The 25,942-nt window shown below is 55.9% G+C and overlaps 1 protein-coding gene across 1 annotated transcript in view; it reads left to right on the top strand.

The window, feature by feature from the left end:
- The first annotated feature begins 2,798 nt into the window (after window positions 1–2,798).
- The window catches only part of dac (dachshund family transcription factor), a 139,652-nt gene continuing 116,508 nt past the window's right edge, over window positions 2,799–25,942 (top strand). The window contains exon 1 of the mRNA XM_017900441.1: window positions 2,799–4,547. Coding sequence (XP_017755930.1) covers window positions 3,766–4,547 — 782 coding nt within the window. The 5' untranslated portion in view covers window positions 2,799–3,765. The remainder of the gene's footprint in view (window positions 4,548–25,942) is intronic.

Here is a 25,942-nt window from a genome sequence, read left to right as displayed (position 1 = left end):
CTTCGAGAGGCCGGAGAGGAAGACCGGAGTGGAAGGTAAAAAGACAGTCGGAGAAGTTTGAACGGGAAACGGTGGAACGGCAAGACGATCGAACCCCCCTCGGATGAGCCGCGATGGTCAATGAACGTTAGGCCCAGGGGGTCTCGTTTCGTTTGGGGTTGCACGAGGTCAAGGGATCAGCTGCGGTGGAGCAATACGTGTGCGAAGCCTGTTACGTATATACGTGTATATACTCGTAACAAACGCGGAGGGTCTTTCCTCGTAGATCTGGGTCACCGGGCTGATGAGGACTGATCGGGGGTTGACCGCTAGAAGAAGGCTAAACGGTGCCTTTTCCCTCTTACTCGCTACTTTCTCACCCATCTCCACGCAGTCTTTCGACTCTCGCCTATGACGAGTCAATCGAGCACCGTGTGTCTTCCCCTCGCAGCGTAATTTCTCCTTCCATCCCGATGCACACCTATCCGGAACGTACGATCGGAGTGAATCCGCGGCGTTCTTTCGGAGTTTGGGAAAATGAAGAAGAGGGGACAAGAAAGAGCGGCTAATCGGGCACGGAGCGAAATTGCGTGGTTTTCGCGTGGCGAAATAGAAGGAGGATAACGGGGGAAATTAGCGACAGAGCGGAGAGAAGGTTTGGGCACGGAGAGCCCGCGGGGAAAGTCGGGACGTAAGAGAAGCATCGGTGGATACGGACGCTTTAGGTATGGTACAAAGATATTAAGCACTCATACTCGGAGCTTACCGAGAGAGCCGCGGAGAGTGTCGGGTATGGTATATCGCGTATGCCGCGGGAGGAGGAGCAGCGGAAAGGTGGTAGCGAGGGTTGGGGGAGGGTCGGGCGCGGGGAGGGCGGGCAGGAGCGAAAGAGGGTGGCGGAGGAGCAGACAGAGATCGCGAGGAAGCAGAGTTAGCTACAGAAGAAATAAGTGCGCTCGTGTAATGCTGATGGCGAATATGGTAGAGGAGAGATCCGAGGGAACGGCGAAGAAGAAGGTGGCAGGGAGGATAGGCTCTCTCCGCGGGGTCGGAGAGGATGCAAGTAACGGAAGGGGGACCCCCCGCGCGCTCGGAGTCCGACCGATCGATTCGAACGCCGGCGACATTCTTCGTCGTACGGACAGAGAACCGAGGAACAGGGAGAAACCGAGAGAGACGGCTGGGGGCATGTTGGAAGAGAGAGCGCGGGAGCGAGAAAGAGAGAGTGACGGAGAATAGGACGGGCGCGAAAGAGGAAACGAGGTGGAGACTACCGCTGGTCGCGCGAGAGAGCGCGTGTTCGAGAGAGCGTATAAGCCATAAGCCAAGGTGGGAGGAGAAGCTGGAAGAAGAAGTGGGAGGGAGCTACGAAGAGGCAGGCAGTGAGAGTAGGAGAGAGGTCTCATTCGTTCGAGATAGAGAGGGCACGAGTGCGTGCGAAGGGAGAAAGAGAGAGAGAGAGAGAGAGAGAGAGAAAGTAGAAAAATGAGAGATGGAGAGACAGACGGATATATAGATACATGGATAGATACATGGATAGATGGATAGATATATAAAGAGAATCAAAGACCGAAAGAGAAATAGGTATATATATATATACAGGCAGGATATACAAGCAAAGAAGCGGGTGAAAGAGAGGAAGGTAGCTATGGGGGTGGTTCGAGTTCAGGGGGTGGCGAATAGAATAGAACGGAATAGAAGAGAGGAGAAGAGAAGGGCAAAAAGAAGAGAAGCAAACGGAAGATAGGAAGGAAAGAAGACGAGGGAGCGAAAAGTAAAAGGAGTGCAAGGGGTTGGTGGTAAAGGGAAGAGAGTGAAACGGAAGAGTGGCGAACGGTAGAGAAAAAGAAACGGGAGGGCTATCTGGTGTAGAAGAAAGCAAAAAGGGGAAGAGAAGAAAGGAGAAAGAAGGAGGAGGAGGTGGTGGAGGAGGAGGTGGAGGAGGGAAGAGCCGAAACGCGACAAGGAGCGGTGGGGTGGGTCCGTGCTAGGGGGAGGTTAGGTTTAGGTGAGGCGAGGCGAAGAGGAACGCGGGCGGCTCGGGAAGGCGCGGGGAGGCGAGCTGAGAGAGCAAAGGGTGGTGGAGGGAGAGGTCGCGAGGAAAAAGAAGAAATCCCCACTCGTAGCGCGTAGATCGGCGGTAGGTTCGAATCGTACTGTCTTGTCGAGACTCGCGTCTGCGTCTGGATGTCTCCGTGTGTTAGTCGCCCCCGGAATCGTCCCGGTCGGCATCGTCGGTGCGCGTCGTCGGTGGCAGAGGTTGCCTCGTAGTGGGGAATACTCGCTTGTCCCGCCACCAGCCGAGGGAAGGTTCGAAAGGCGTCGACGGTACGAGGTTACCGTCCAATAGGGAGAACTGCCACCCCGGTGGCTCCGCCAACCGGATAGTCGGTTGCGCGCACAGAACGCCCATCCTCCCCGTTTCTCGGGCTCCCACTGATGTTTTTATTTATTACATCTGTGACTGGGTAGGGAAATACTCCCGACTCGACCGAGAGAGCGTTTGCCACTTTGAGAACGAGCGACGCGCGTCCCTGCGAGTTACCGCCGCAGCCGCAGCCGCTTTCGTCGTCGTCGTCGTCGTCGTCGCCGTCGTCGTCGTCGCCGCCGCCGTCGCCGCTGCTGCCGCCGCCGTCGCCGTCGTCATCGTCGTCGTCGTCGTCGTCGTTCGTCGTCGCCGCCGCCGTCGCCGCTGCTGCCGCCGCCGTCGCCGTCGTCATCGTCGTCGTCGTCGTCGTCGCCGTCGTCGTCGTCGCCGCCGCCGCCGTTGCCGCCGCCGCCGCCGCCACCGCCGCCGCCGCTGTTGTTGCCTTCGTCGTTGTGTTCGTTGTCATCGTCGTCGTTGTCGCGGTCGCTATCATCGCGACAGCATCTCCGTCGTCGTTACGTTCGCGGTATACGTTGCCGATCGTGCGCGTCGCGCGTTACTCGTCGACGCCGTCCTGCCTGTCGTAATCGTCGTCGACGACGGTGCGGTTATCCACGCGTTTCACGACGCGACGAACATTGTCGCGATATCGCGTTGTTCGGTGGCCGTCGCTGTCGTTGCCGCTTCCGTCATCGCCGCCGCCGCCGTCGTCGCCGTGTGTATCAGTTTCGTCAGTGAGAACAGAAGCACCTACGCGTCGCGAAGGAAAATTCGTGGTTGGTGAATCGTTGAACGGGGGGCAGCTCGGCTGCTCCTCGAGCGAAGCCGACCAGCATCACGCGGAACACGGACCTGTCCGCGACGAGCACGAAGCCGTGGTCGAGGCCCGTATCGAGTGACAACGGTCAATTGTCATGGACACGGTTGTTCCAGTGGTTGTGCACAGTGAAGTTGTTACCTATGTACATGGGCCAACGTACTCCGTGAGACGCGAAAGTTTACCCGAGTGACAGTGACGCTTGCGAAGAGCCGATTCCTGGTGGCCGATCCTGGATCGACGCGAACCACCTCGTCGGCTGGTTCCGGCAGCCGAACGAGCTAGAATCGGTACGAAGGAAAGAGGAAGGAGAGGTGAGTCTAATATGCGTTGACTCGTGACCGGTAACCCGAGTTCTTCGTATCTCGTGGTATCCACGTGGCGAGAACCGAGGTGAGAGCAGAGAGAAAGAGAGAGAAAGAGAGAGAAAGAGAGAGAGAGAGAGAGAGATAGAGAGATAGAGAGAAAGAGAGAAAAAAAGAGAGCGAAGATTGAGGAGATCTGGGAGGAACGGGCGAGGTGGAGTTTCCAGAGGAAAGGCAATACCAAAACGGACGGAACGTGGTCGATAAGACGGGGACGCGTGACTTTTGGAGCGCCGATGGATCACGGAGCGATGGATAGCGCTTCCGATCACAGCAGCCGCGCCAGTCCCATAACCGGCAGTCCTAAACATCCGCACAGCCCGTCGGCTCAACAAAGTCAGCAACAGCTTCACGGGTCCCAGCATCAACCGCCGCCGTCGCATCAGCAGCCTCATCCGCGGGATCAGATCCGCGAGCAACAATCGCAACAGCAACAGCATCGCGGCGTTCCCACGCCGGGATCGCCGACCAGAGGCTCGCCACCTCAAGGACTTCCGTTGAGTCCACCGCCTCTTTCCGCCGGAGGAGCACCCGGTGCACCGCCAGGCATGGTACCCCGTATGCCAGGCCTACCGCCACCGGGTCTCGGGCTGCTGGGGCAACTCGGCGGCATGCTCAGCGGTCATCATGGCTCGCCTCTCGAGCTTATGGCTGCCCATCACGCCGTTCTGCCTCCGAGATCGTACAACAGTCCGCCACCGATCAGTACCAGCGATCCCACGGCGAACGAGTGCAAACTGGTCGATTATCGCGGGCAGAAGGTGGCCGCGTTCATCATCGCAGGGGACACGATGCTCTGCCTGCCGCAGGCGTTCGAGCTCTTTCTCAAGCACCTCGTCGGTGGCCTGCACACCGTCTACACGAAGCTCAAGAGGCTCGATATAGTGCCGTTGGTGTGCAATGTCGAACAGGTTAGGATTCTGCGTGGACTCGGAGCCATCCAACCGGGCGTCAATCGATGCAAACTGCTCAGCTGCAAGGACTTCGACATACTGTACAGGGACTGCACCACGGCCAGGTAAGCTAGAAACAAGCATGCAACTTAGGATTAAGTCCGATTAAGGCGCGAACCTTAGCCTAGATCCGAAAAACCCGCGGCGATCGAATCATCGATCGCGCACGCTCCGTCCGAACCTTCGAACCTTCCTATACACCGTTCTACGAAATTGGCCCGGTCTCTCGATCACTCGCGACGATAAGAACGATCGTATAGAGCCACCTACGGTTGCTCGTGCGCTTTTTGTAGCTCCTGTTGCCGAGAACGGAAGCTACGATCCTCGCGTGTATTAATAACACCCGGTGTCGCCTCTGGGCAGCACTTTATCTTCGGCCAGCTACGTTCCTTACCGGGCTACCGGTCGACCAAAAAATATTTTAATCCTCCGTTGCCTTCTTCTCGACACGCGCTCCATTTACTCTTAACCAACATCGCGCAACGCTTCTCTTCGGCTCTCCATACGACTCCACCATTTTACAATCCATCACCTACGCGTTTCGATCCCTCGAATCGGTCACGCTCTCTTGTCATTCGTTTCTCTCGTTTCGGTTAGCTCTACCGATCATTTTCCATCCTCTCTTCTCTTCTTCCTTCTCTCTTTCTCTCGTTCTCGCTCACTCTCTCGATCGGCAGTCCCATCCACGGAAAAGGAGGCTGTGGTAGAGGCACGTGCCCTTGTATCTGGAATTGTCAACGGGCCTCCGTGCCAACAGGTGTCCCTTTCACGGCAGTTTCTCTGAATGAATCGTCCCCACCGACGAGACAGAGAGAAGTGGCTGTAGTACAAGCTTACCCCACCCACGAGTCAGACGGCAGACGAAACGGAATGGTAAACGGAACGAGGGGATCCGGTGTTATCGGGGAAATTATTGTCCCCGACTTTACAGTCCTCCTACGCGTCCTCCGCCCCAACAGTTTCCCTTTCCGACCCCGCTCGCCATTGTTTTCTCACCTCGCTAAACCGCCGTGCACCGAAATCGCGATTTATCGAAAGGGTTGAGGTCCAAGTGGAATCGATTCGACGGCGAAACGCCGACGTCGGGGGACAATAGCATCGCGGCGAGCAGCGCGCAGTGGCAGTCGCAACGGAAACGGATTCAGCGCGACACACACGCACACACACACACACACATACACACAGAGGGCGAAGGAGAAAGAGAACCGAGGGATAGCGAGCGGAGTGAACAGGGACGGGAAACAGAGGGACAGGGAGAGAAAGAGAAAACGGGAGGAAGGAGAGAGGTATAGGGATAGGGATCCGAATAATCCGACTCGTACTCCGAGAACAGAGTTGGCCGAGCCGTCGGCTCGTGCGCTTCAGCCCTTTATCGCGCCGCTCTCTTTCTCCTCTCGACTAAATACCTCGTGCGATCTCGCAACGATAGCTGTATCATCGGTCTATCTATCGAAAATCCATCCAATCTTTCTAACCTTTTCGCCGTTGCACGCGTAACAGACACCCTAGGATCGTGTCACTATCCTAGACAGGCGTCTTCGACGCGGATCGGAAAGCGAAAGTTCTCTGGCGTAATGGTACCGCGCGATGCGCGAAATAACCGGGGATCGAGTTTGCGGGGATAGGCGGCAGCGCGTTGTTGGAAAATCGATGGGAAAAACGAGAGGGGACAGGATCGAGGGGGTCGGGAGAGGGCGGGAGAGTGGCGAGGGAGGATCGCCAGGAAAAATCGGATGATTAAGAGACCGCGGTATGGTTCTCGCGTGTGCGGTCCAGGCTGGTCGCGTGTACCGCTGACGTCGTTACATTCTGATAATGCACGGCAGTGGTAACAGCGGCAACGGCTACACACCGATGTTCCATCCATGGACCGTTGGTCCGCGCGCACGGTTACACGGTCCTCCTGGCCGTGGCCAGCGCGCTTCTATCGCCATCGATGCAACAGCATGCACCGAGAACCGCACCGATAATTCAGGGGGATTTTTCTTGCGGTTTATAGCGTGGCACCGGCTGCGCTGCAACGCTCGCTTCCTCGTGTTCGGTCGTCGGGGCCCACCCCCGGGACCCCGGTCGGCGCTGGACGCCCCTTTGGATCGGTGGACGCAGCAGCGCCTACGCGAGAATCGTCACCGCGTTGTCCCCGATTCCGTTCGCCGAGTCGCTCGGCTGGCACGCCGCTCTTTTCTTCTCGGATACGCCTAATTGATGCCATATACGCTCGCTAACGAGACTAGCCAATTATCCTCGTCAATTTGCTCGATTCTGGCCGAGCGGTGTGGATCGCCGCGAAACGTCCGCGTGTCCCGATTGCGTTTCATCGAAACCACGGGAGAACGACGGCAGAGGAAGGTAATACCACTAGGCAGACGAGCGAGCGAGCGAGCGAGCGAGCGAACGAGCGAGCGAATAAGCGGTAGATCGCGATAAGAATCCGCGCACACGAACGAGATTTCCTCGTTTCTGTCTTCTTCCTTCCCTTCTTCCTTCCCTTAAATGTCTTTCTCGCCGCGTACGCGTAACCCACGAACGCAGCAGGATACGTGGGAGTGCGCGCGGCCCTGGACTATAATTCTATGCGCTATTAGCCGTTTAATTATAAAATTGTGCATAGATTAATTGGCTCCCGTAATGGCCCTAACAATGCACAGACGCGCACTCGGAGACTAACGGAGAGAGAAAGAGAGAGAAGGAGGGTAGGAAGGAGGGTTGGGGCGGGGGGAGAGAGAGAGTCTAGTTGCATCGGGGGAAGAAAGGCGCGAGTGGGAGGTCGGGAGGAGGAGAGATCGAAAGAATACAGCGGCAAAGGAGGAAGAGAGAAGGACAGGGAGGAGGATGGTGGCGGGCCGAGCAGGGAGGAAGCATCGTTATTAATATTTATTTCCTTGGCTCGTTCCTCCCAACTCTCCTCTCTCTCGTTGTTGCCGTGTGCTTATGCACAATCGCGTCTCGAGTCTAGGTACGCGATTAAATGGGTACGCGCTTTCGAGTTAAGCGCGCGCACACGCGTCGGCTCCTCTCGCGAAACGCCTCGTATGGAAAGTAGTACGATTTCCAAATCGAAGCGGAAAGGAAAGGAGGAAGAGGCGGCGATAGGCACGAAGCAGAAGGAGCCGCGGAGAAAGATCCTTCGTGAAATCCTGCTTTTCCCAGCCGAGCAATTATTCCATCGCTCGAGTACCGAGAGTTCCCGTGGTCCGTTCGCGACGATCCGACCGCGATGCTTCCATTTATCTTCCGCCGAGAACTTATCCGCTCGGCGATTGTATCGAATCGCAGCGCAGCTGCGACGGCCGGCTCGTCGGTTTTTCCTTTTTCTCTCTTCTTTCACCGGTTTCATAACCCACGCGCTCTCTCCGCTAGGCAGCTTTGCGTTTTTAAGGGCTTCTATTATTGTCCGGGGGTTGCTTTTGACACAGATACGCGTACACGTTCCGTGCCGCGCTTTTCGTCCATCATCCTTCTCCTACACGCTCCGTGTTTTTCCCTTTTCCCGTTGCCACACGCTGTGCAATCCGGTGCTAGTGGTGGTAGCCATGGAGCGGTTTTTTTTTTTTTTTTACCATCCGCATCGTTCCATCGTTGCCGACAAGAATTTCGTGCCGCCGCTTCAGCATCCCGCTAACGAACGCGCGCGATCCTCCGCTTCCAGCCGACTTCTCCGCGCACCGACCACCACCGACACCACCACCACCACCATCACCACCACCACCACCACCCGATGAAGACACCTTTTCCGGCCAAGGGACATCGATCCGAGAGTATATATACTTGCGCCGCAAACCCGACGCCAGGCTTTTTCTTTCGAACCTTCGCTCCGGCCACCCCTCCGCGAAGCTCGAACCCTACCCCAGCCGACCGAGCACCGAGTCCGGTAATTCTCGGTAATTAATAATCTGCAATAAGTAATAATCGAGCCAGTAATCCGGCCGGTGCGCCGCGACAAGCAGCGTTCTTAATTCTAGATAATTAACGTAAAGACAAACAAGAAGGATTAACCGAACCTTCCGCGTCTCTCTTTATTTTTCAGCCGTCCCCTATTATCGTCTCCCTCTCTCTCTCTCTCTCGCTCTCTCTTTCTCTCGTCTTTCCGACAATTTCCCTACCATCTTAACCTAACTTTTCCTTCCACCCCTCTGCTCCCTGTCCCGCTTCTCGTCCCCATCGTTTCACCGTCGTTTCATCGTCGTTTCACCGTCGTCGGCCGGCTGCAGGAATCCGCTTCCTCGTCTTTTCTCGGCCAACCAACCACTCCTCGTGGTATACTCCGGAAAGAAGCGTTCGATTTCGCGTCTCCTCGCGGAAAAGCGCGAGCAAACTCGGCAGAGAGGCGAGTAAAGGATCTAATAATAAACGCGGCGGCGGATGGAATCGCGTTGCTCGCGAACTACGCGAATTCATAGAAGGTAGAGCAGCGCAGGGGTCTGACGGGAGGGGAAAAAGCGAGGAGGAAGTCGAACGAAAGCGCCTGTGGCTAGGATCGCCGCCGATTCCTCTTCGTGCAGGCCGCGATACGGATGCAAGTCATCTCGGGGGTCGGCATTGTATCGTAACGGCGCCAGGCTCCCGTTCCGTGACTTCTCGTCTTTCTTCTGTTCGTGCCACCGATCTATCGGTGTTTCCCGTATTTCTATCTGTCTGCCGGAATCCGAGTTAAGTTCACGGGATCTCGGCCGACCCGTTGCATTTTCGTGCGCCTCGCCGACCAACGACGATCGACGTTCCGCGCTTTATCTGAATTATGCGCGTACGATCTGGAAAGTTCGCTTATTACGAACGCGTGTAACAGCGCCGCAAGTAAAACAATACGAATTCTTCCGTTGCATTTAAATGCAACACGGTATCCTGCGAAGTATTATTACGTATCGACTTTGTTCGGCTATATATAGAACGTTCATACATACAATAAAGTAGCGCCTATAGAAAAGTAATCAAGAAGATGGTAAATGGGCGTGACGCGGCATTAATTGCTGTTACGGAGCCACGTAATGAAAGAAATGTTTAATTTGACTTAAAATAGCTTAATTAAAAATAGATTTAATAGGCAAGGGAATAGGAGAAGGAATGGCGGCCGAGCGACGAGGATGGAAACCTCGTCGAACGCGTTCGAAGCCAGCCAAGGATCGCGATGAATCCGACGTATCGGCTACGTGGATGCAACCGAAACCGGTGAAAGGAAGTGAAAAATTTGGTAGTATGATGAGTCTCGGATAGTTTCTAATAAATTCCCCGCGATAAACGAAACGCCGAGTTTCAGGGGCAAAACGTCACCCCAGCGAGCGTAACGCAACCCTGCAAATTCGAAGCTAATCGCAAAGATGTCCGCAGTAAAAACGGGCACGCGAAACGGGCCAGCTTTCGTCTCGCTTTCGAATCGAATGGTTGGCTTTAGAACCGCGGACGCGAGAATCGCATAAATAGAGAGGCATAGCTTCTGTTCTACTCTCGACTTTTTTATCGGGTCAGTGAGTTTGTTGGAACTCGGTGTTCTTAGAGCGATGCGAGTTACGCCTCCTGCATAAATATGTATTCGCCTTGTGCGCTTATACTAGTCGAGCTTATATCTCGCGGTACGCGTGCACGTCAGGGTTGTTCGATTCGAGCAAACAAAGTCCTCCTCCGTTCGATTTTCGTCCCTTTCCTCGCGAATCCTCCAACAAGGTGGCACGAATCGCGACATCTACACCGACCATCTGTTTCGCGCGACCCGTTATTTTTCGACATTGTTCGCGCGAGCATAAATCATGGCGAAACACGAGGCGATGGAATATTTAGCGCCAGATCGCCGGCTCCTTTTCAAACGTTCCTCGATGTTATCGCGATCGCGTAGATGTTATCGGCGATAGGTCGACGAAAAGTGGACGAACGGTTCGGGTGATCGATCGAGGGTGCGATCGCGTGGACGCCTGTACGATCGGGAAGAAGGACGTGCCGGCGTCGACGTTGGGCGTCCGTCGAAACAGCTGGCCCGGAGGAACGTTACCAATTGCCGGCTCCTCGAGGTGTCGACGGAAACGCTGCGAGGAACGAAGAGACGTAGGACGTGGAATTCGTAGTTGGACGGAAATCGATCGTTTTGTAGGAACTGGTGACCCACATTAAAACAGCTGACTGGCAGGGAGACCCCTGGGTATCTCGTTCTTTCCCCCCGGTCCTCCACCCTCGTCGTATCAACCAGGCCTACCCTTGCACGAGTACAGACCCTTTCCCAAAAGACAACCTCCCACTATCGCGACGTTCCTCTCGACATTTTTCTCGTATACTCGATACTCGACCCTCTCGGATTCTCCCGGCGACGAGATTCGGCCGAGAAAGCTAGCCGCTAGCCGAAAGCGTGGAAAAATCGTCGAGGCAACGGCGGCCTGCGACCGGTAGGTACGTAGTAGGTTCGTAGTAGGTTCGTAGTACGAGGGGTACCTCCCCTTTGGTCGGTTTTGTAATTGCACCGATTATCTGGCGGATTGAAACGGTGCTGCGTACGCGTAGAAAAGGTGGCCGGTTGGATAAGGCGGAGCGAGGGGTGGCGTTGCTGGCCGAGACAGGAGGAAGGCTGCCAAGGGGTGGTATAGAAAGGGGCAGCGACGGAGGATAGAGCGAGAAGGAGAGAGAGAAAGAAAGAGAGAGGGAGAGAGAGGAAGGGGTGTGGGTCGCAACGGTACTCGGTAATTTCGAGTGATTCGTGGACGACGTCAGCGAGCATATCGCACCCCTTTCTCGAGAGGGGTTTCGTGCGCACGGCAGCCACTCGAACTCGTTACACGCGGTAATTAAACGACGCACGAGACCTCCCTGGTAGACGTTCCGTTCGGTATTTTAAGCCGAATCGTTAGAATCGCTCGACCACGGAAGAATTTTCCATTAACGTTGCCCGTGAAACGGCGAGTTTCGAAACGGACGTGTCGCCGGCGGAGATTCGCGCGAAGCTATGACCGGTTCTTAATCGGCCCGCGAACCAGGATCCTCGGTCGCGAGGATTCCAGTTCCGATTGGAAAAATAAGAGTACACGTCCTCGTATAGAGGAACGGTGAACGGGATTGCCTTCGAGATGGGAATCGAGAAGGGATCGAGAAATTGTCGAGAAGGAATCGGTCGGTATTTCCATAGCGCACGGGGAACGTTGGCGATCTCGGGCTCGAAGCCGCTCATTCCGAGTAACGTTCCGGACGGTAACATCTTCGGACGGTCTACTGTATTATCTGGCAATCTGGTAGTAGGCGGAGGTAGAACCGGCGCTATATAATCGGCACGAGTTTCGCGTACTACGTTCCGCGCGCTTGAATTCGCGACTCGCGCGGATGGAAGAATCGTGTCCGCGCGGATCAGTGCCTGCCACCCTCTTCGGTGGCTCGGATCTCGGGCCGGAGTCGGCGGCGGGTTTGTTTGCCAGTTACCGAGGCGAAATCGCTACCAATCGAGGCCGTTTGCTCGGCTCGCGTGCCGTCGAGTTTGGCGTAACGTCGCGCGTCAATCAACGCTAGCCCTCTCACGGACTCCCACGAGTAACGATCCCCGTACTCCACGTCGAGCCGATCTTTCGTACATGAACGCTCGTCGTGATAGGCCCCGACATACGTACAGCTTTCGAAGGGAAGCCTCGTCCCGAGTCGGCACACAGTCTGCGAGTCCGAGTCGAACTCTCCGAGTCGGAGTCCAAGTCGGCGTTTGCCGGCTCGTCAGACACACCGTCTGTAGGGGCCATCTTTACACGCGTGCGGTCAGCTCGCGTGTTGCACGCACGCCTCCGCTTCTCGTTCCGTCTCCTCTCTCGTCTTCTCCTCTCTCCGCTCTACTCGTCCGCTTTCCTCGCGCCATTTCGCCTCCTTCCGTCTCTCCACGTCTGCTTTTTACGCGACCACGCCATCCATCCACACCGATCCGATCCGATTCGATTCGATTCGATTCGATTCGCGATCCATCGAGCGGATTCTCGTCCCGCGAGTCGTAGCTGCGAGAAGAACCTAGCCCAACTCGTACTTGCCCCGGACATGGCAGTTCTATGATACGAGCAATCGAGATAATCGCCAGCGATGTGTAATTATATCATTGTGCCAAATTACCTGGCGGCGTTCACGGTCGTCGTTACGGTTGCGGACCCCCGAAGAACGAGGCCTACGAGGTGTTATTAAGCGCCGACGTTGATACATCTAGTCCGGTTCGCAACGGCACGGGACGCGGGATACGTCTCGTATCGACGGCCAGCGTTTTTCTTCGCAGCGCGCTCCGCGTGCGGCCGAGTACACGGGGGGGCATCTGGAGGGAATTATTCCTTGTTTCGGTCGGTACGCTCGGTGGATCCGGATGAAATTTTCGGCGAAAATTCGTGCGCGTTGCTCCGCGGCCCGTGACGAAAGAATAACACGGGTATCGATAACGGGGGAAAAAAGGGGAGAAGGGAGAATCGGATCGTGGGGATTGTTGGGACACTTACCGATTGCCAGGCGTCGGTTGCGAGAGGTGCGATCGGCAGTGGGCATAGACGTGTAATTACGAAGGGTTCGAGTTCTCGAAGCGGTCCGCTATTTATCAACGTCGCTCGTTACCGCGTCCCCGAGCTCTCTTCCGTTTAGCCGAAAGAAATTGCGGCCGATCTACGCTCGAGGCCGGGCGAATTTCGCATCGCGAAATATCGCGTCCAATCGGAGATTTCACGGTGCTCGGTTCCGTGCTCGGAATTCGTCTGCTCCGATCACCGAGGTTGCTGCCTTCGATCGCCGATCACCGAATTAAATCTCCGGCCGTGTTACGTCGCGTAGGTATCGCGATTGCTGAATTATGGATGAACGGCGTTTCGTACGCAAAGAATATCGTTGTTTCGACCGCGGGTATACAAGCACGCGGGGACAAGCCGGAGAGGACGAGAGAAACAGAGGGAGAGAGAGAGAGAGAGAGAGAGAGAGATACTTGTGGCGATCGCTATCGGCTGACACGAGCCATAAAGTACATTTTAATTCGAGCGCAGCGCGATAGATAAAGCACGAACGGGCTAGGCGAACCGCGCGTGTAAGCCCACGGATCGCACGTACGGACAATCAGACTTGCAAAAGCGGAGCTTAATTGGCCTCTTAACCGCGCGGGACGATGATTAATTGGCGCGGAACCGGCCGCGAGACTGCGGCACGAACTCGGCGCTCACCTATTCCACGACTTGGCCGAATCTTCGCGAGATAATCCGTTCGTCGGTCGGTCCGGAGCGGAGCGGTCGCGAACGCGGCTCGGAACCCTGCGCTCGCGTGTTAAATTGCCGTGAAATATCCGCGGGACCGAGGAGAGAGCGATCGAGCAAAATACCGAGGGCGCGCGACGCGTACGCTCTCTCTCTCTCTCTCTCTCTCTCTCTCTCCTCTCCTCTTCGTACGGTTTCCGCAGCAGGCTGTGTGGCGTGGTGGACCGTGGACAAAGAGGCGAGGTAGCCCCGGACTCGGTCGATCGTTTTCTTCCACGATAATTCCTGAAAATTCCTACCTTTCGACGCGGCCGGCCAACCGAACCTTCGATACTTACGATCTTACGCGAGAGAAGGAAAAAGCAGTCCTCGAGCGGTTTCACCGGCGTCCTTGGCTTTATTCGCATTCGCGCCGACGATTCCTCTCCGGTTGTGAAACTATACCACGCGGAAAAAAGCTCGTAACCAGCCCGAGGGAGCCAGGGACGAGGCTTGGCTCGCTCCGGGGATATCCCGGCGATCGTTTCTCTGGACCTTCTTTCGACTTTCGGCTTTTCGACGCGCACGCGGTGTCGCGTCGGGAAAAAGGGGAGAGAAAAAGAAAAAAAAAGAGAAAAAAGGAAAAAGGGAAAAGGTAAAAACCGTTCGCTCCGGTTAATCGTCGGCCATAGCAGGAGAAACCGGCGAGTACGAAATACGAAAGCAAACCGGCGGCCAACGGCGACGACGAGAGGAGGACCACGACCGAGGACCGAGTATTCTTGCCTCTTGAGAGAGTTCGCAAACGAGCTGCCGTTAATGAGGCGATATTTCAGTTTTTGAATAACTGACCTAGCCTGGACCAGACACACGTCGAACCGGTTTCAACGAGAGTCTCGGCTCTGTCTACCCGTAGAAACATATGTCCCGCCGACTTTCTTTCCCCTTTTGTCCATCCGTTTTGCACCGCTTCTACCCAATTTTATGGAGCAACGCGCGTACCTAGACTAGAGCCAACCACTCACCTTTGAGATGTGTGTGTATATATATATATCCCTCTGCTCGCGTTCTCTCTCGAATTAGTCTCGCGATGGTGAAAGAAATCGGCGGATCACGGCGTGGATGGAGGAAAGTAGCGTATGAAGGATGAGCGTATCGCGGCGGATTAGAGGATGGGCAGGGGCGACGAAGGCCGAGGGGAAGAGATGTAACGGAGGATCGGATATATCGACGAATCGAAATGAAAACCAAACAAGTCCTCCCCTCCTTGGCTCGCGTCTATTCGTTTCTCGCCAATAATTGATAGAATAAATTAAATCATTTGTCTTGGCGGGAAATTAAAAAGGTAATTTATATACGAGGCGAGGGTCGGGGCGTACCTGGCCGAGAGAGCGAGTGGGCCAGGGGCGCGAGAGAAAGAGGCGAGACGGCCGTGCGTACACCTACACGCCGGCTGGTTTTCTACCGAGGAATTGGACACGCGGAACGCGTGGAAACGGGTCCCGGGATGCATCGGGGGCCACACGAGGATTACCCCGCGTGGACGACGCGAAAGGGACGAAACGTACGATGAACCTTTCCGCGGAGGAAAGGCCGAGAGAGTGGCTGGGAAGGGTTTGAAGAAACGAAACGTACGCGCGGCGCGGTGGCTCGTTTTGTTTTTCGTCCGTCTTTCGATTTATTCCACGCTGATGAATCAGGTGTGGCGCTCTCCTTCTCCGTCTCTCTTTCGCCGCAGCCGCCGCGGTGCACGGGGTCGAGATTACTTTTGTGGGCGGGACGCTTTCTGTCAGTGCCTCCGAGGGTATATTCAGGTATAGAAACTCTTCTCGTACGTTCCACTCGGCCGTGCATACCTTCTGCTCCCGTGACTCGTTTCAGGGACCCGCAGTTCCCTCTCTCGCGCTACTCCACCTTCCGCCCCGTTTAAATTGGAACGCGAAAACGCAAACGCCCGGCGACAAGCGATGCGCCGTCTCACGCCGCGGCGCCGGCTTCTCTCCCACGTGTTTCCAATCGCGATAAATATCGGCCACGACGATCGGAAACGATGTTTTGACAGATGAAGCGGCGCGTCGCGTGACGGGGGCCCGCGGCTTCCCCGGACCCCGAGTAATCGCGGCCATACTTTCGCCACCACCGACCTGCCGACCGCTCCCCGATCGACTTGCACCAACATCCGCGGCGCCGCTAACGATATTGGCTTAGGCGCTTCGTTCGCGGTCCATATAGTCGATAAATAACGCCTTGCTCCTCCTCGCACGCTCCTCAACTCGCGTTCGCGGCGTCGTCGTCGTCGTCCCCGAAGAGGAACCCGGTAGCCGAGAGAGACCCAACCGAGAACAACAAACGGCAGTGCCGCGAGCGATTTCTCGCCCGTCGGGCCAACGATTTTTCCCTTCGATCGGGAACGATACGATCGGAAATGGAAAAACGGCGAATGGTGCGCGTCCGTGGCACGGTGGTTGAAAGAGCGGCGAAGGAGAGGCAACGAGGAATCGGAAAGCGGAGGAGAGATAGAAGAAACAAAGCTCGGTCTCTCGGCGGCAGCGACGGACGATTTGTTCGCGCCGCGGGAGTTCGGCTTAACGAAAATAAGCGAACTTCTCACATAACTCACTGGGGACTTGGCTCTGGGGCCCGGTATACCCTACGTCTCCGCGCTAAACGAACCAACAAACGAATACAAATAGAAATCATTAATGGTTTTGTTTCACGGGTCTAGGCTCTCTCTTCGAGGAGAGCAGGATAATGATTCGTTAATGATTCCCCGGGTTTAGCCGGCCGAGCTGTGGAAGTTCGGTTCCTCTTCGGCCATGGGAACGTTCTTTTTATTCCTCCGGCCCCATCGGCGTATCGTTGCAACGCGTTCCGATGGAACGAACGAGATTTCACGCGGCAATGGTAAACGATTCGTTGAAACAGTGGAACAGCGGGGGCAACCGGTAGAGATAGAGGAAATCGGCAGGTAGCCGATTCATCGCGCGGTGATTTCCTGCCGCGTCTGTTGGGTCGCGGCATCGCTCGAATTTCCGAACAATCGGGCGAAAATGGGGGGCGGGGGGGCGGGAGGACGAGGGAACGGGAAGGAAAAAAAAAATGGAAGAAAAAGGGAAAAGAGTGGAGAGGGAAGAAGGTCGATATCGAACGCGTGACATCGAACGAGCGTGGTCGGTTTCAGAGGTACGAGCGGCGGACTTTCCCACTGGAAGGCTAAGCGGGAAAGCGGCGTCGTATCGATCAATGACACGAGCGTTTCGAACAATGCAACCCCGTTTCTCTATTACGGTCATCAGTCATTCGGTATAAATATTAAATTCGCTAAAAAACTGCTCGACGCTGGGGTCGAAGTTGCACCGTCAGCCGAGTATACAATAGGCGGGGCCAGCTGATCGACATCGCCGATCGAAGGGTCCCGATCACGGCTGGATCTCTGCGCGTTCCTAGAATCGATCCCGTGCAATTCTCTCTCCCGGTCTTCTTCTTCTTCTTCTTCTTCTTCTTCTACTTCTTCTTCTTCTTCTTCTTCTTCTTCTTCTTCTACTTCTTCTTCTTCTTCTTCCTTCCGTGCTGGCACGTCCTGCACGGGCCTACCACCGATTCGGCGCTGGTATTCTCTTCGCCTCGACACCGTGTCGCGAATCGCTTTTTTGTTTCTGCCCGATCTTAAACATCTGTCCCTCCACTTGGTCGGGGAACGGAAACGGTCGATTCTTCCATTCATCGTCGCGTGGTTTCTTCATCGGCTCGGCGATCGACAATGAACGGTGGAGGAATCGCGGCTGCGTTTTTCCTTGCGAAGAACAGCCGAGGAGCAGAAGCGGAGGCCTCATTGTCGCGCGGCAACGGGGAACAAAACTAATTTCGCCAAAGAGGTCTCTCTACCCCGAGGGGAGGAGTATTGTCGGTGCGGAGAAACGGCCGTTTAGCGCTCGATAATGAAGCGTATCTCGGCTCGGACAGGAAGATCGAGCGCGTCCGAGCGGTGCACGCGGAGCACTCTTCTCTGCGTGGAGTGCAGCTTGGAGGGCACTCGAGTCGGAGGATCGAACCGAGGACCGGTCGAGAAGAAACGCACCGGTTCCCCCCTCGTGGCCGTGGACAATGCGTTTGATCATTGTAACGCGTCGCAATTACGCGGTCGCGAGCGCTTCGGGATGAAAAGGGAAGAATTTGATCGGCACTCGAGAGACCTTGCCGCCTCTTTTCGTTTCTTCTCTCACGGCCTCCGTCCCCGTTCTTTCCCTCTGCTTCTCTCGTACTCGCTAGAGGATGGTTCCTCCCGTGACGGAAAGGAAAACAGGAAGCCAGATGGAGGATCGAAGCGCGTTAGCGTCTAACACGTTGGCGGTAGTCGGCGAGTAATCGCTTTTGCAGGCATACGCGAGCACAATGAGACTCGGCATTAATTAACGAGGAAATTAGCATTGCCGGGGTTAGCGAACGGCAGTGATTACGTTTTAATGATACTAACCATCAGTGCGGTAGGAACAGTAGCAGGCGGCAGGAACGTCAGACGCCAGATAACTACGCGCGACTACGATTCCTCGGGTTGTTGGCTCCGAGTCGAGCCGCCTCGGATCTATCTAACATCTATTCCTATTTTTCGCGCTCTACCTTCTTGCCTCGCGCTCCTCGCCTTACCTTTACCTGCCTCTCTGTGTCCGTGAACCATCTCGCGCGATTCGTGCAATTACATACGTCTCCCACTCGGCTTCCTTTCCTCTCTCTCTCTCTCTCTCTCTCTCTCCCCCTCTCCTCCTCTCTATCTATCTATCTATCTATCTATCTATCTGCCCGTCTGTCTGTTTCTCCTTTTCTTTTTCCTTTTTCCTTTTTCCTTTTCTTTCCTCCCCGTTTCTCTTCGTTTTTCTTCGCATTTCTTCCTTTTCCCCCGTCTGCGCGGCAACGAGAGAGGAAGGAAAGGCGCGCGGAGAGGCGTAGGAGAGACGGAGGAGAGACGGTGGTGTGGCACGCGCGCGCGTCAGAGAAAACGCGACACGAGGAGGCGGCGTCGAAAGGGATCCGCGAGGAGACGAGTGGGGACGATACCGGACGAGAAAAATCGCGCGCTACCAGCTGGATGGTGGAACAGAGAAATCTCGCGGTGTTCTTAATTAGCTTCCTTCGCTAAAGGGGAACGTAGTAGCGCGTCTCGCTTCGCGTTGCCTCGCGCGCTCGCGCTCGTGCGCTCATTAATATACCGGGAACGCCAGCCAGGGAATACGTTAACACCGCGTTAACGCGTACGCGGTTACACGCTCGAGTCTACCGGCGTCTACGCCGAAAAATCCCGCCTCTTTCTTCTGCCCGCGATTTTTTCCAATTTGCATGCCGGGTAATCGCCGATCGCTCGTCAAACCTATGATTGCACGTTGTTAAGCTTTTTATTTTCCGATTTGTAACGAGTCGAATGAAACGTTGAGGGAAATTGAAGCGCCACATAATTAACGGACACGTCACTCCGCTGCGGGTATACCTAGCCATTTCAGCTAAAATAGTCGGCAATCAGACGAGATTGCCTATTGCTTCGTCGACTATTTAATTAAACCGGGTCACGGTGACTCGCGTTTCGTCCGTGTTCCTCGTCGTCGCCTCCTCGCGTGGTAATTCGGGAAATAAGCGGACAACGAATTTTCATTCCATCGCGCCGCGTCCTTCACCACCGGACTCTCTCTCTCTCTCTCTCTCTCTCTCTCGTCCCCCATCGTCGCGATCAGCCGCGGCGCCGTTTTCCCTCGATATCTATCTAGCGTGTACCGATCGTCACGCCGCGAGAACAAACTGGAGCGATCGTAAAACGGCGAGGAGGAACGGCAAACAAATTAAAACAATGGACGCCGTGGTCTCACGGGGGAATAGTGTCGCGGAGGACCGTTACGCATGGCGCGCATCCGATCGGAGACTCCGATCCTGTTACTTCTCCGTTTCCCTCGCGCCTTCGCGTACCTACCTACGTACCATTCGTTCCGCGCGTTTTTCAGCCCGCGAGATAATCGTTGCCGCCGGTAATTAGCGATTACGCTGTCCCGCTCCCGTACGCTTTGTCTCGGTTAGGCCGACTGTGGCACGATCCGAGATTTTCCGCTCGAGCCGCAAGACGGAACGCGCGGGGAGTCGCGCGTAACGAATCGCATGCTGGAAACCTGTTTGTCACCGTGTCGGAGAGGGACGCGTCCGCGGAGGTGGCCGGAACCGCGTGTCACCGATACACCACGCTTCGCATACATTATGTATGAGCGTCCTCCTCGTCTTCCTCCCCCTGCGCCACCCTGCGCCCTCTATCGCTCCTTCTACCGGTCTATGTACGTATTTATATATATATATATATACGTGTGCGTGCGTGTGTGTGTATCGCTCGTCTACCGGCTTACGCGCGTCGGCCAATTTTCCATCGTCTTTCCGCGCCGACGCCGGCGTCCGATTCTTCCGTCGACGCGTCCGCTTTAATCCGATATTTCTCGTTCCCCTGCCAGCGTGTCCACCGTCCACGGAACTCTGCTGCTTTTTTCCTCCTTTTTCCCCCCATTATTTTCCTCTGCCGCGTACCACGCTCGAGCGTGCCCGAAAGATCGCGTCGCATAATCGCGCCGCGGGTGCCGCTTCTCATCCCCCGTGGACCAGAGGTGCCCAATTTCTCGCCCCCGTCGATCGCGCGACGGGTGGCGGACTCTTTGGCTGGCAACAAACGTTACCGCCATCGGCAACTGCCGCGGACAAAATGCACCCTAAATGTCCCGTCAGCGTCTCTCTTACCCGCCCGGCATCCCCGAGGTCTTACGCCCTGCGAGATCGCTCACGCTCCGATTATCGCGGCAAATAGAGCCAGCCTGGATTTTACGCATCCCCGAATTATTTCAGACACGTTTGCGCGAGTAAAAGCGACGCGTCGAGCGTTCCTCCCCTTCGCCCCTGCCGCCCCTTCTTACCTCGGCGAGATCTCGTCGCGAAAACGATACGAACCCCCCGTTTGCGTGCCGCCACCCCATCTCGGCCTCTCTCCAACCCGCCCCGCCATTTGATCCTCGAATAATCACGCCGCTCGCAATTTCCAGACACGCCGCTCTCCCCCCCTCTCTCTCTCTCTCTCTTTCTCTCTTTCTGTCTATCTCGAGTGCCTCTCGAGCACCTTTCGCGAGGACGGAACCCCGCGTGCTTTCCTCTTTGTTCGCTACGGGAAACGAAATGGAAATGCAATAAAAAGTTGTAATCGAGCCGGGTGGCGAGGAAACGATATCTCCGTTTCTCGGTGAAACGGGGAACAACGCACAGACGTTGCGCCCGCCATCGCGAATTCTCATTACTCGAAGCCGAGAAACGCGCTCGACTCGCTTAAAAAGAGATGGAATTTAAAGCGAGTTAAGCACCGTGGAACGACGCCCGTTTCGTTTCCTAGTTGCCGATTTCTTCCGCGTTACGTAACGCCTGGAACGCCGGTGCGCGGCGGTGTACGCAAACGAAACGCTCGTAAACGAAACCGCTCGGCAAACGGTATCGCGAGGCCGCGATGAATCGAAGGTGTTAGAATCGCGCGGAGGGATAGGACGGGGGAGAGAGGGCCGGCGCGAAATGCCCGAACCGTTTGCCGCGTTTTAACGGCACAATTGGCACGACCGGTTGAAAGTAACGCGGGGAACGCGTGATCATACGTGGCCCGGTGCGTTCCCCGAATCGACGCGTTCCTCGGTCCGGTAAGGACGTCGTTGCGTTATAATGCGACGTTACACCAACGAGCTGGCGTTTTCGTCGGGTTGTAATTTATTCCAGGCCACCCTGTAATTAGCGGGTAGCCCCAGAGCGTAATATCCCCACTCTGGCCGCGTTCCCGGGATTCCATTTATCACAAATCAGCAGCTGCCTCTGCAAACTCGTGGCTGGGCCTCCGCGTGGCAACCTCTGCTCCGGATATCTCGCGCTGGTATTTATGCCCTTCGAAGTTGGAGACCACGGCACGGGGACCACGCGTTCCGTTTTCGTTCCTCTTTTAATATTACCTTCGCGCGCGCGTTCCACGTTTCGAGATAGTTTCGAGGGAAGTTTGCTTCAGGTTCCGGATATCGGGGAAAATACGTCGCGCTCCTGTGTGCCGGGTTCCTCGCAGCTATCGACCGGGGGGGGGCCCTCGCACGGGAAATCGTGCGACGAATTCGTACGGGGCGCGACGCGCGCGACAATCGGCGCCGAGAGCAATCGAGCGAGTGCCTCCAATTTCCTCCTGCCCTCGTCCATTCCTTTGTCCCCGCGCTCGTTTCTCTGTTTCTCTCTTCGACGTGGCTGCAGAGGGCGCAACGCAGCAACAGGTGTCCGCGGGGACATTCGCAGAAACGCGGAGGGTGCGAGAGACGGTGGAACGGCGTAGAGGGTGAAGGCCAAAGGGTGGTTCGAGAGCAGGGCGAGAGAATTCCTCCTCTTTATTTATGAGCTTTTTTATTCGACTTGTTGAACGCCTTCCTGCTCTCTTTTTCCCTTTCTCGCGCTCCATTTCCCGCTTTGTCCCTCTTCGTCTCCGTTTCCTTCGCTAATTCCACGAAAGTCGCGACGACCACGCCGGAGATGCTTCTCGTCGCCCTCCTCGAAGACACGAGTAGCGCGGCTCGGGGTATTCCCGGCTACGCTCCAGGTAGAGACGCCGCTCTCAAAGAGACGCAAGGAGCGGATAGATACGATTTGGGCGTAATCCGTCAAAGAGTTCTTTCAACGTCCGTCGGAACGATTTATCTACGATCTCCATTAAAGTTCAGTTAACGCCCTCTTGCTTCTCTTCTTTCGCCTCTCCGCGTTCTTTTCTTCTCCCGCTCCGGCCGCTTTTTTTCTCTCGCGCGCGACCACTCCACCGATCCGCTTCCGCCGCACCGAGAAGCCTCTCGCGTCGTCTTTAGCCGCCCAGCCGAATCCGACACTGAAACGGATCTCCCCTTTGCTCGCTCTCTCTCTCTCTCTCTCTCTCTCTCTCTCTTTCGGCTTTTGGGATTTCTATAGGCCGACCTGCACTCGCCACCGAAAGCTCGCTTATCCTCGCGCTTCCGTTGCCACGGTCAAAGATCGTCTCGTCGTTTGGCCGGATTTGGTCGCGTTTCACGCAACGGCGAGTCCCGTTTTCCGCGGGTGACGGACCGTTTCGAACGCCGGCTTCACCTTCGCCAAGGCTACATCCTTCTTCCTCTTTGCTACTCGTCTAATTCCGATCGCTGGAATGGTACGGTCTCACGGGAGGTGGTTCGGCACGAAAGCCGAGGCAGCAGAAAAGTTAACGCAACGTCCGAGAGATCCTTTCCGAGATAGCAAAGCGGCGCGCGTTCGCGCATATCGTGTAACGTTACGTTCATTAAAGGCGGACGAGTACGCGTGTACGTGGCTCTTAGTTGGGGATACATCTCTCGCAACCCTTCGTTCTTACGTTAGACATAAGCCCCATCGAAAAGCCTCGTCTCCCCTTTCTCTCCGCAACCCCCGCCCTGCCGTTCCACCCGCCTACTCGGAAAGGTATCGAGTTACTCCCGACATAATTCCGTTAATTATGATTTCGTAGGACGATTTTCCCTCGGTGCTTCGACTCGCGTTCCTACGAGTTTCACGTTCGTACCGCGAAATTCTCGTTTCACGCTGCCATGGAGATCGGGGACGACCGATCTCGAACGAGCTCGTCGACTGTCCGGGCCCCAGAACGCGTACACGAGAGCATCGCGACGCTCGTGGACGACCAGCGTGATCGCGGAGGGGTGCGGGAGTCGCGACGCGATACCGATGAGACGACCGGTAGGTGGTAGCAATTTAAACGTCATAAATGCAAAATCGCGCGATGATTGCGTTCATAAAGGTCGGGACGCGTAGGCCGTCGTCTTCTCGGTCTCCTTCGCTGCTGGCATCTAGGCGCGCGGAGGTAATTTACATTGATATTTATGCCGTGTCATAACCGGGGCTTCGCCGCCCGCCACGGAACGGATTGGTATCGCTAATCCCCCGTCGTGCCGGGGGGTTGTTTTAATTGAAATCTTACTCGCTACCTCGACTCGCCTCGACGATTCGCGCGCCGGGGGTAAGGAGGGAGAGACTCGTATTCGCGGCGCACGAAGGGGTTAACGAGGGAACGTTACACGTGTCTCGGGGTTCCCCGCGTACTTCTCGAGGCGAAGGGCCCGGTCGCGTACACTCGTGAAACATCCCGTTCTCGTTCGTGCGCGATGCAAACGATAGAAAGGGGTGGCGGCGAAATCTCGTGGTCGGAATCTCGTCGTCGCGGCGCCAAGGATCGACGTCCGATGGATCTCGGACAGGTACGCAGGCGCGTACATACGTAATTCACGATGCTCCCGGCGAATATTACCCCGGTTAGGGTCGGTGCCGGCCGGCTGCGCGTTTTTCGGAACGACGAAAGTTGCGTAATTCCGCGAGATCGTGGCGCGAGCCGAAATGTCAACCGCGAGACCACTAAAACGAGAGAAACTTTTAATTCGTTCATTTCGCCGGGCTCAAAGGGTCGGCGAATGAGGCTTATTAAAATTTATACGAGCCCTCCGCCTCTTTCTGCCACCTTATCTCGCCTCTCCCTCTCTCGCCTACCTTCTCTTCGCCCCTCTCTCGACGGTACCCCACGACGCGAGCTTTTTTCCCATTTCCTTTCTTTTTCTCTCCGTTTAACGACGCTGCCGTGAAACGTTTTCATTTCGCCCATTAGGCGGAACGAGTCGACGAAATCGGGCGTAATATCGGCCGAGTCTCGCAGGTTTATCTCCGGGAAACGTTTCTCCGCTTATTAATCCACTGCCTGGCTGGCTATCACGCCGAGAGAGGAAAAAGATTGCGAGGGAGAGAAGTACAAGACCGTGGTTTGTTCTCGAAACGTTAGACGTTCACCCTTTAATCCTCGAGACAATGGCCAGAGACGGAGAGACAGAGCGAGAGAGAGAGAGAGAGACGAAGCTTGTCCCTTGGCAAAGGGTTGCTAGTTCGCATCGACCCCCAAGGTCCGTCTCATCCGTGCCACTCGCTTTTCTCTCTCGCCGCTCTTTCCCGGCGTGCTAATATTTTTCGAAGGGTTGAAATCTAATTTTTTTCAACCCCTGACAGAATTCCCGGCCGCGGTTCGCGTTCTCCTCTTCCTCCTCCTCCTCCTGCGTCCCTCTTCTTACCCGCTTGCCCGACAGGCGGAAGACGGGCCGACGTGGCAGGGAGACGCCTCGCTCCCAATAGACATAATAAAAACGCCATCTGAAATATGCATCCCTTAATAAAACTGTCCAATTAGGCGAAAATGGAATTAAGTATTTAGGGGGTGTCGGTGAAGACTTTTCCACTGGGTTCTCAGGTGCTCCCGGAAACCCTTTTGCGAAAAGATTAGGTTCTTAGACCTCCCCTTTGACCGCTTGACGAAGAAACGAGCCGTCGTCGGCGCGGGGCGGGGGTCGGGGACGGGGGCCGGGAATAGGAAAGAAGAGGAAGAAGAAGAAGAAGAAGAAGGAGAAGGTCGACTAACCGGTGGAACGACGAGGAAGAGAAGGAGGGCACGACAGGGTGGCAGGGGAGCGTGGCGGAGGTTCAGCGTCGGACGAGACTTGAATTATTTATGGAAACGAAATTCTTTCGACGCTTTTCCTCGCGTTTCTCGCGTCCACGACTTCGATTTATCGTCGCAGTTTCCCGCAGCTTTATTCGCCGCAGGCACGTCGACTAATTTGCCCGCTGATGCGACGGCGTTCGCCGCGAGACGCCGCGCGACTGCGAAACCATCGCTCCCTCGCCGATCAGCGGCATTCGGCATCGGGTCTCCTCTCGGGGTCCTGGATCCGGCCGCGTATCCTGGATCCGTGGGCGCTTCGATCCGCTCGCTGGAGAGAGCGAGGAGAGTGCGAGGAGAGTGCGAGGAGAGTGCGAGGAGTGAGCCGCGCGCGGAAGTACAAGGGGCAAGATCGATGGAGTGGCGGCGGGTCCGAGGGCTCGTGGCAGGGACAGCTTGGTCATTTATAAAATTAAATCCCTCGAATATTTCAGTCGTACAAATCCCGGGCTGGCAGCGGCGGAAGGGCTGGCAGTCAGGCAATCGTAAAAATTCCACGAGGTCTGGACGCATTGGAAATCCGCGTAATTAACCGAAGGAATTCCAGGGTATACGCCGGGGGGTCGATTAAAAACGCGAGCAACGCCTACGATGAAACGGGAGGGAAGTTCTTTCTCGCTCGTGCCGCCACGTGCACTTCCTCCGTTCGCCCCACTCTTTCCCCGCTTTCGCCCCGCTTTCGCCCCGGTTTCATCCGCTATCCTGTGTCGGCGCGGCATGGCCTCGTGGTTCGCCTCGTTCCGATCGTTCCTCCTCGCCCTGCTAG

Source organism: Eufriesea mexicana, unplaced genomic scaffold, assembly GCF_001483705.2.
Source record: "Eufriesea mexicana isolate 0111107269 unplaced genomic scaffold, ASM148370v2 scaffold474474835, whole genome shotgun sequence".
NCBI classification, from domain to species: domain Eukaryota; kingdom Metazoa; phylum Arthropoda; class Insecta; order Hymenoptera; family Apidae; genus Eufriesea; species Eufriesea mexicana.
The sequence above is the reverse complement of the archived record's forward strand: the minus strand, read 5'-3'. Positions and strand labels throughout refer to the sequence as shown.